The following is a 10,822-nucleotide window of genomic DNA, read 5'->3' on the forward strand; positions in this document are numbered from 1 at the left end:
ATTGAACTTAAGTGGTTTAGCCAGAATCGTCTGCAATCATGGTGTAAATATTATTTAAATTTAATATTTTAAAAAAGAAATTAAAAACAGGCCTGACTTGGGGTTCTGGGAAACAATTGGTCAGGCAGGGGAGGGGAAGGACAGGAGGGGCCAAATGCCCTCCTTTCTAGCCCCAATAATTCTTTCGGTTTGTAAATTGGTGGCGGTAACAATTTTGCACACTAATGCACATGGCAGGGGCTGCTTGGTCCATCTTTTTTGTGCAAGATGGTAATAAGGAGGCCAGAAACTGGTCGGGTTGGAGGTACAGGGTGGATGAGCTGGTGTCCGGAGGTGGGACTCGAACTCAGGAGCCTAACCAGAGCCGGGCCTTCATTGGAGCAGAGAGGAGGCGGTGGGCGGGACGCCGCCTGATGGACGGGGAGTGCGTGACAGGGCGGATTGACAGCATGGGGAGTGGCGGAGGGGCTGATTGACAGTTATGACTGGTGCTATTCAACTGGAGAGGGCGGGAACTGGCGTGGATTGACAGCAGGCGGTCGGTCCTCGCAGAAGAAGGCGTGACTTTCTGCTGATTGATAGGAGAGAGGTGAGTCCAAGATCGGGAGAGGGTATGACGTACACTGAGGGCGGGATCCAGATTTGATCCATTGGAGGGGCACGCGCTGATGACGATGATTGACACGAGGAGAGAAGATGCGGATGAAATTGCCCAATCACTACAGCAGCGTTCGTCTCGCCTCACGTGATAGATGGGAGGGACGCAAATGATGGCCATGAGAAAGCGCCCAATCGTAAGCCGCAACTGGAAGACTCAGCCAATAGCCGAAGCGAATGCCAGTGATTGGCAGCAAAATGCAGGTAGTCAGCGGTAACAGCAACGACGGCGCCTGCGCGTCAGAGAGTCGAGAAGATGGTGACAGCGGCGGGTGCTTGGCTGCTGGGGCTGATCGTGTGCTTGGCGATGGGTGGCGGCAGGGGCACGGACCAGGTCCCCGTCTTGGCCTGGTCCACGGAGGGGTGAGAGGCGGAGGTGTCCGGGTCTCTGTCGCTGACCTACCCCACACCCTGGTTACCACCTGCACCACAACCCCCTCCTCCCCCAAGACCCACACCCCATCCCTCCCCAGATCCACTGTCCCCTCCCCCTCCCCAGACCCATTGCCCCTCCCCTCCCAAACCACTGTCCCATCCCCCACCTCCCCTCCCCAGACCCACTACCCCATCCCCACCTCCCCTCCCCCTCCCCAGACCCTCCACCCCATCCCTCACCCCTGTAATCCCTGCGGTCCCCTACACCCCTCCCTATCTCTGTAACCCCCTCCAGTCCCCACATCCCACCCTTTTGATCCATCTGGTCATAGGATTGATGAACTCTGTCTTGTTCCTGATTCCAACCTCTCAATTTTCTTTGGATTCTGCTTTCACCGCCATTAGTGGACGTCCCCTCAGCTGCCTTAGTCTTTCCTATTTCTTCTCAGCCTCACATCACGGTGAAACCCTCCCTCTGGGCCAAGTTTAATGGCATCACACACCCACGAGGAAGCCTTTTCTCCCTATGGTTAAGTTATTGAAGCCCAAAGTGCATAGATTGGCCTTGATGAGTTTTTCAGACCCACAGCACGGTAAACCGGCCCTTCAGGCCCATGAGTTCATGCTGCTCAATTAACCTACACCCCCTGGAAATAACTGATCAATGTATGGGTTGACCACCTTGACTGCTCGCTGAATGACTTTTCTCACATGAGCCTGGGTGCAGGGGAGCCAGCCATTTGATGCCTCCCTCTCTGTCTGTCTCTCTTCCTCCCCCACACAGCTCCCTGTGGGAATCCCAGCCACCTCCCAGCGAAGGACGCATCCTCTCTGGGCCGCAGCTCGCCTCGTATTTGGACCCTGGACTGGTCAAAGGCCCTAAGACTGTTGTCTTGTTCCTTCAGGATAAGGTAATGCAGCCGTACCTCGGTTCACCTACCCGCTAACCCCCCCCCCAAGTCCATTGCTAGCTCTAATCTGAGGGACAGACCAGAAGAACTTGAGTTTGGAGACGCAGAACAGGATCAGACCCTTCGAGCCTATGTAACTATCTCTGTGCGCCTTTGTCAATTCAGTTGGACTCTCTCCTGTCCCCCTCAACACCTCTTCTGTCCCTAGTGTGTTCACCCTCTCCCTGAGAGGAGGGATCAGTCAATTTTGTCATCCAATTGTATGTCCAAACTGATGAAATAGCATTCTCCGGTCCTTGGTGCAAAACACGCAGACACACACCCAGACATAACACACAGACAGGCACACAGTACAGACGCATGACAAGTATTTCACCTATACAAATAAATATTGTTTCATGAATATGAAAGTCTTGGAGGGTCGGTGTGAGCCGCTCCTTTGGTCGTTCATCCCGTGGAAAGATGCTGTTCCTCAGCCTGGTGGTGCTGGCTCTGATCCTCTTGGATCTCTTCCCCAACAGGAGCAGCTGGTGGAAGGGGGTCCTTGACGATTTTGTGCACCCTTTTCAGGCAGTGACCCTGGTAGATCATGTCAATGTGAGGGAGATTCCAGTGATCCTCTCTGCCACTCTGTGGATGGACCTCTGATCCACTCCTCTGCAGCAACTGTAACACATTGTGATCCTGCCGGGCAGGACACGCTCGGTAGAGCTCCTGCAGAAGGTTGACATGACATTGGCCGGTAGCCTTGGCCGCTTCAGTCTTCTCAGGAACTGCAGTCGCTGTTGCGCTTTCCTGATCAGTAAGGAGATGTTGAGTGTCCACGATAGGTCACTCGTTAAGTAAACTCCAAGGAACTTGGGGCTCTCCTCTACGGTGTGGTTGACGTGTAGTGGAGGGTGGTCATTCCTGGTGCTCCTGATGTCTACGACCATCTCCTTTGTTGAGACCACCAGGCTGAGCAACTAAAGGAACAATGACCCTCTGAGACTCTCATATTCACAAAATAATATTTATTTGTATCGATGAAATACTTGTCCTGCATCTGTATTGTTTGTCTGTGTGTTTTGCACCGAGGACTGGAGAACACTGTTTCGTCAGGTTGTACTTGTACAATCTGAGGACAATAAACTTGTCCCAACTTGTCTCAACCTGGCACTTCAAGACATCAGAGAGTAGGTTATTCAGACGGCACAACGCTGTGGGCCAAATGGTCTGTGCTGGACATTAGTGTTCTATGTCTATGTTCTCATCTCCCATCCTGTGCCCCCCAACTACTTGTCGTCCCTTGCTCTGGGCTGCATGGAGTGGCCTGACTCCTTGTCCTGTCTTCTGTGTCATTAGAGATCCATTCTGTGCTCCTCTGTGGGGAAGGGGTCCCTAGAACCTCAACCAGTGCTGCAGAAGGTGCTCGTGTCCAGCCACAGCCCAGCTTCCTTCACCTGGGCGCCGGCAGGGACCCCTGAGCCTTTTGGCGGCCACGTCTCTCACCCCGTTTTTCTCTCTCTCTCTTACTCCAGCTCAGCGTTGATGATTTCACGGTTTACGGTGGCGTGTACAGCAACATGCAGGAGAATGCATTCCGCAACCTGCAGGTAATGGGTCTGTCACTATGTAACACTGGGGTAGAGTACTGGTAGGGATGGGTCTGTTGCCATATTCGACTCATTGTGCTGTGTGTTCCAGGCTGCCCTCGAGTCCTCTCCCTCCTCGCTAGTGCTGCCCTCAGTGGACTGGCATGCCACTGGCTCCCTTCTTGCCTCCTTGCAGGCCAGTGTGGGGTCCACCCCACTCTACGTCGACCCGCTGACCATCCGTGACCTGCGGCTGAATGCCACGGTCCCATCGCTGCTGGCGGTCCGCCTGCCGTACACGTCCAGGTGAGCCTGTGGCCGAGCTCATCACTGGTGGGGTGCTGGTTGGGGTCTACCCTGGGGGTGACGAGTCGTTTCTGAATCCGGTTAAATTTGCCGCTCACAGTGTCACTTTTATTTCTGATCTAGCTCCATTTTGATGCCTCCAAAGGAAGCTTTGTCTGCCAATGGTACGTTACGTTGCCTTACACTGAGAACAAATGTTTTCAAAATGTTTGCTTTCTGGTTTAAAAAAAAAATTGGGGTTTACAATAGACAACTTCAAGTTGAACACGAAGATAATTTGAGATTTGCTGCATTACATAGGACGTTGAAGAAACATTAACTTCTGTTGAATTTGGCTCTATTAATTGCATAACGACGCTAAAATGTCTTGCCACTAATTTTCATTTGTACTCAGCTTCTGATGCCCCTCATGTCAGTGTTATCATGAGCAGGAGTCGGCCATTCAGCCCATCTATGTGGGCACAGAGAGAGGCCTCCCTCCCTGAGAGAGCTTTGCAGCTATTCCCTGTGTCACAGGTGGACAGGGTCGTAAAGGGAGCTTTTGGCACATTGGCCTTCATAAATTAAATTATCGAGTCCAGGAGTTGGGATGTGATGGTAAAGTGGTACAAGACATTGTTGAGGCCAAATTTAGACAATTGTGTGCAGTTTTGGTCACAACTGCAGGTAAGAAATCAATAAGATAGAAAAAGTGTAGAGAAGATTTACTTGGATGTTGCCCAGTCTTCAGGAACTGAGTTATAGGGAAAGGTTAAACAGGTTCGGACTTTATTTCCTGGCGCGTAGAAGAATGAGCGGAGATTTGATTGAGGTGTTTAAAATTATGAGAGGGATAGACAGAGTTAATGTAGGTTGGCTTTTTCCACTGAGGGTCGGTGAGATACAAAACAGAAGACATGGGTTAAGGGTGTTACGAGCCCAGAGGACCCCAAAACCCAGCAGCAATAGATATTCACCAAGACAAATGGTTACTTAAACAAAAGTTACTTTTAATTATCTTTAAACATGAAAACAAAATCACACTTTACTATTGACAACTAACAACTCTTTTTGAATTCTAAGCGCATGTGTATGTAATGTGTGTGTAAGTTCAGAAAAGTTCTTTGATTCACAGTCTCCTCCAAGTTCACTGGTTGCAGGCAATTCTTATACTGTGCACAGAATTTAACATTTATAAAGTTCACCTGGCTTTGGTACTTGAAAGGTAAATGGTTACCACTCAGGAAGGTTCTTGTCAGTTTTCAGAGAGAGATTTGTTGTTCGCTGGACACCCACAAATGATTCCTTTATAATCAGCCACTTCAGTGTCTTGCTGACGAAATTGCCCCCTCAGAGTTCTCCAGATGATAACTTATTTCAGGTCACCGCAGAGTTCGTTTTTGTTTCTCGTATTCCAAGTGAAACATTAGACAGCCAGTTCTCTCCTCTTGCATGAACCACAAGGGCTTTGACCAGGTTGAACTCACAACCCATCTTCCAAATGGGATTTCCACAAGCTTGCCAGCTTGTCCTGTTCCAGTCCCAGATGCTTTTGCTGACTAACACTATAGAGGTGATCTCTTTGTGTGTGTCTGTCACTCACTCACTCATTCACTCTCACAGAGAAAGCCTGTTTGACTCTCTCTGCTTGCAAAACCACATGACCCTCTTAGAACAGCATGTCCCCCTGCAGACAGAATGTGGCTCCAACAAGTTCTTTCATCTGTTCCCTTTTTGTAAACAACAATCCATTAGTGAAGTCTCTTGGGCATTCTCCAAGGCTTTTGGAAAAACTCTGAGGCCCTGACATGTCTAGCATTAGCAGAGCTCCAGTATTTTAAATAAGATCTGTTTTAAAATGTTTGTATGTGACCTACACTAATACCTGCCCCAATTTATCTCTCAAAAACATATCTATATTCTGTCACAAGGGTAAAAGGGGAAAGGTTTAGGAGGAACTTCTTCACACAGAGAGTGGAGGGGGTGAATGCAGGGTCATTTTTAACATTTAAGAGAAATTTGGACAGGTAGGTGGATGGGAGGGGTATGAACTGGGTACAGGTCAATGAGACTAGGCAAAAAAAAAATGGTTCGGCTCAGACTAGAAGAGCCAAATGGGCCTGTTTCTGTGCTGAAAAGTCTTATGACGTCAGAAGTTGGAGAAACATTGAACTAACTTTTATTGAATTTAGCATAATGCAGCTGATCTAAAAATGTTTTGCCACTAGTTTTAGTTTGGACTCGGCATCTGATGCCTCTTGGGTCAGTGTCCGACAAGTCGGCCGGCATTGACTGATTCTAGTTGCTGTCCAATGCCACTTTTCCACAGTGGCCATGTCCCAGTGAAACTGTTCATTGCGTCTGTCACGGACCGCGTCATGATCAACCAGGAAGGAGCCTGTATGCGAGCACAAAAAACAAATTGTCAACGACGTGTCGACTTTACGGTTCTGTCGCCTTGAAGCACGTTGCCAATCAGCTGGATGTCATTCGGGGCTCTGTGGTGGCCAAGAAAATTGGCCAGGCTATTTTCTCTGGCATTACTAGCAGATCTTCAAACCTGCACTGAGTGCATGTCCAGGGTGTGTTTGGACTGACCAAAGCAGCTTGCTTTGTGGCCAATAGACTTCAAATATGACAGGAAATTACAAAATTGGTTACATCTTCAAAACTGATACATGATCAGAAAACTTTACGGTAATTTCCATGATCTGCGGAAATAAATCAATGTTGTCCACTGTTAAAGGCCATTTGCTCCATCTACCATTTGCTAGCCCCTACCCTAGTGATGCTCACTACCTTTCCCCATTCCCACCCCTTGTGTGTTGATGCTATTGGCAGTGGAACAATTGTTCTGCCTGAAGAGGGGTGTTCCCCGCCCCCCCCCTTCCCCCCGTCCAGCAGCAAGTAACATTGTTCTCTGCTGTCCCCTGCAGATGACGTCCTTGGGAAGGTGCTGGCTGTGCTGAGGGGAGATGGGGTACCATTCACCGCCATCCTCACAGCCTCTCGTCCGTCTCGGGTAAGTGGCGCAGCAGGGTCCCGGTGTCCGGAACGTTAGATGGCAGGGACCGGCCACCGAAAGGATGTGCTCTCAGGAATGAAAGGGTTCTCGCGTTTGATAGCTCTTGGACTGTACCTGTTGGAATTTAGGAGAACGACTAGGGGAAATCTCACCAGTAAGTCAAACCAGAAGGCTGAGTACAGAGTTAATGGTCAGATACTTAACAGTGTGGATAAACAGAGACCTTGTGGTCCATCTCTCAAGGTCGCAACGCATACGATAGTTAAGGTCTTTGGGACGCTGGGCTTCATTAGTTGGGGGATTGAGTTCAGGAGTCAAGAGGTTGTGTGGCAGCTCTACAAATCTCTGGTGAGCCCACTACAGGAAGGATGGGGAAGCTACGGAGAGGGGGCAGAGGAGATTGACCAGGATGTTTGGGAAACAATTCTCATGAGGCAAAGTTAGTAGGTGGAACCTTTTCTCTTTGGATAAGAGGAGACTTAATAGAGGTCGGGAAGATTTTGAGAGTTGTAATAGGGTGGACGGTCAGTGCGTTTTCCCAGACACCAGAAGACATCTGTACAAAGTGAAGGGAAGGAAGTTTAGGGGAGATGTCAGGGGTAAGTTTTTAAAGAGTTGTGGAAGCCTTGAATGCCTTGCCTGGGGATGGTGGTGATAGGGGTGTTTAAGAAACTTTGACAGGCCCATCAATGGAAGAAAAATAGAGGGTTATGGGGTAAGGAGGGTCTAGTAGGAATATATGGATGGGCACAATGTCAAGGGCCGAAGGGCCTGAACTGTGCTGTCCTAATCTTGTTTTGAACACTGAAAGGACTTTGATTTTCCCACCTCCGCAGACATTTCCAGGCACAGTTCCGGAATCCGCAGATCAGGCTGGAGAGCCAGGAGGGTGGCGGTGGAAATTGGAGGAGACCTTGGGGACCGTTGGCTGCCAGTTGTTAGTGGCGTTCCACAGGGGTCTGCACTGTGGAGGTTCTTTTTGTCGTTTACCAGTGATTTGGGTGACGGAATGAACAGATTTGTGGTTTGCATGTGATGCAAAGGAAGGTGGAGGAGCCTTTTCATAGTTGGCATCTGCTGCAGACCCAAAAAAAAGCCTGTTCTGATGTCCCCTTTCAGCCTAGAGGCAGCTGGCTACTGGTGTCATGACACCAGACATACTTGCCGAGCAATGGCTGACTTAATTACTCATAATCCCCCACGAAGCTGGAGCCGCTCTGCCATGTATTGAGCCTCTGGTGCCGACAAGCGGCCTAGTGAGTTGCCGGAGGCCATAGCTATCACAGGCCGCCCCTGTCGTGACAGCCCATCAGCCTCCCCTGCCCTGAAGGAGTCATGGAGGGAGAGGGGTGAGTGGGTGACAGAGAGGGGCAGCGGCAGTACTCAAGCTGGGCAGTGGATAACCCGAGAGGGATTCAACTCGGCACCTTGGAGCCGGTCAGACCGCATTCATACAGGCAAGTTTCCCGACGGTAGGGCAGAGAATATCCGCCTTTACACTCTGACCTCACGTGGAGCATCGTGAGCAGTTTTGGACTCTTCATTGACGTTGGAGAGGGTTCAGATGAGGTTCACTCCGGGAATGAAAGGGTTCTGGCAACGTTTGACGGCTCTTGGCCTGAACTTGTTAGAATTTTGGAGAGTGTGGGGGGGGAGGGGTCCCTCATTGAAACATTTCGAAAGGCACAGATAGACGTAGAAAGGTGGTTACCCCTGCGGTAGGAGAGACTGGGACTGCAGGGCGTCCGCTTCGAACAGAGACGTGGAGGAATTTCATCGGCCGGAGTGGGGAGTATCTGTGGAATTTGTTACCACGTGTAACAAAATGGGGGGGGGGGGGGGGGGTGGTGGTGGTTTGATGTTTAGACGAGATTGACTTTAACCGAAGTTTATACAGGAAGGCCACAATATAAATTGGGCCCATTTTAGGCCGAGGGGCCTGTGTGACTGTCCTCTCCCTCTTGCCCGCAGGTGGTCAGGGAGATGGCGGGGCCCCTGGCCAGAGCGGGCCGCCAATTACTGGCGGCAAAGGATGAGGGGAGGATGGTGCACCCCCCGCTGGCGTTCAACGTGAGTGGCTCACCCTGCATTCTCCTGTGGGCCGCCCGGGTGCTGGTGGGCCGGGGCAAGGTCCATGCTGAGCTAACCAACCGCACATTTGGTGAGGGCGCCACCGTTTCCGCTGAGAGGTCAACCTGTGACAGCCACTCCGCCAAGTAAGTGCTGGGGAAGGGTGGGTGAGGGAAGGGGGTGGTGGCTGGAGGCGGGATGGGGTACGGGTATGGAGGGAAGGGGATGGAGGGAGGGGAAGGAAGGATGTCTAATTCTGTTTCTGCCCCCCCCCCCACTCCCCGTTCTCTGCAGCCTCGTTCTGGATTATGGCAGCGTGGAAGGACTGGGATTGGTGAAGATCACGTGAGTGGGTCACGGAAAACGTCCTTCCCCCGCCAGCAAGTAACGAACAGGGAACTGTTTGATGGCTCTTAGCCTGCACCTGGGAACTTCGGAGAATGGTTGTGGGTGGGGAGGAAGGGTGGGCCTTGTTAAAACATTTTGAAAGGCACCCCCGCGATGGGAGTGTCTGGGACAACTTCAGGGTGTTAGAACAGAGACACGGAGGAATTTTCTCAACCAGAGGGGGGTAGAATCTGTGCCCATGGGCAGATGTGGAGGTTGGGTCATTGAAGGCAGATTCTTTATGAGCCAGGTGCAATCAAGGGTTACGGGGTGTGGGAGAACGGATTTGCTCATTAAACCTTCCACATTTTCCCCCTGCATTGTGCTGACTTTGCACCCCCCACCCTCCTCCATCCACAGGTTTAAAATGAGCAATCAGTCGTACAAAGTGTCAGGGAAGCCCTGGTTCACACTGGACCAGGTTGACATCAGTGTGGACACAGACCAGGTCACGTTCAACGTCAGTGAGGTGTACGCGCCGGTCGCCTACTCCTACCGCTGCAACTCTGTCTCCAGCCTGCCTCGGTCTGGCACTGTGCTCCAACCCTCCTCCCCCTCCTCCCAGGACTGGTTGCTGCACTTCCAGGACTTCCAGGTAAGGAACAGGCAGGGCAAATCCCCACCTTCTCGCTCCAAGTCTGAGACTCTGGCTCTAACCCACTCCCAGGGATGGGATATAAACTGCCTATAACCTGCTGCAACCTGACATTCTCCCATCTCCCCTTGCAGATCCAGGGCTTCAGCGTTCAGGGCATGAATTTCTCATATGCCAGCGACTGCGCTGGATTCTTCACGCCTGCCATCTGGATGGGGCTCATCACAAGCCTCCTCATGGTCCTCATCCTCACCTATGGTCTACACATGGTGACTGGGCTGAAGACCATGGATCGCTTCGATGACCCCAAGGGCCCTTCCATCTCCGTCCCTCAGACCGAGTGAAGCGAGGGTTGATGCAGATTGCTTGCTGAGGACCATTCACATTCCAGATGTCTGTAGGAGTGGAAGTGATACGCACCACCCACTTCCCCGCACCATGACCTTCGCTCTGGTGTTATTTAATGGATATGTATATATTTTTTAAACACAAAATTGGAGTGTTTAGGGAAGTCCTTCATTGGGTCGGGGAGCTCCTGCGGGTGGGTGAGTGTTCGACCAAGCTCAGCCTTGTGCAGTGCATTGTGAGGATTACATCCTTTTACTGGTTTTGCAGGTTGATTTATTTTTGTGTTTGTGAATCAATAAAAGTGAAAGTGCTCGAATGTGAATCAGTCTGGAGGGTTCTAAACATGCAACTGAGTGAAATTGAAGCAGGCAGCCTGCTCTAGCCTGTCACACATTCCTGGGGTTTAGACACAGAGCGAAGCTCCCTCCACACCATCCTGTCAGACACAGGGAAGCTCCCATCACACACTCCCAGGGGTCACACAGATTAACGCTCTCTCCACACCATCCCTTCACACCGTGCGTCCCGTCACACAGATTAATACTCTCCACACCATCCCGTCACACACTTGAGGTCAGAGTGACACTCCCTTCGC

General features: G+C 51.0%; 1 protein-coding gene across 1 annotated transcript; it reads left to right on the plus strand.

Annotated features, from left to right (window-relative positions):
* The first annotated feature begins 879 nt into the window (after positions 1 to 879).
* Positions 880 to 10,549, plus strand: atp6ap1a (ATPase H+ transporting accessory protein 1a). The gene is made up of 10 exons (XM_069929223.1): positions 880 to 1,020; positions 1,817 to 1,943; positions 3,464 to 3,538; positions 3,630 to 3,823; positions 3,947 to 3,987; positions 6,739 to 6,824; positions 8,799 to 9,043; positions 9,192 to 9,242; positions 9,645 to 9,879; positions 10,014 to 10,549. Exons 1-10 carry the CDS (start codon positions 914 to 916, stop codon positions 10,221 to 10,223), a joined length of 1,371 nt encoding a protein of 456 aa, XP_069785324.1. The 5' UTR covers positions 880 to 913; the 3' UTR covers positions 10,224 to 10,549.
* Positions 10,550 to 10,822: the final 273 nt, after the last annotated feature.

Source organism: Narcine bancroftii, chromosome 3, assembly GCF_036971445.1.
Source record: "Narcine bancroftii isolate sNarBan1 chromosome 3, sNarBan1.hap1, whole genome shotgun sequence".
In the NCBI taxonomy this organism is placed as follows: domain Eukaryota; kingdom Metazoa; phylum Chordata; class Chondrichthyes; order Torpediniformes; family Narcinidae; genus Narcine; species Narcine bancroftii.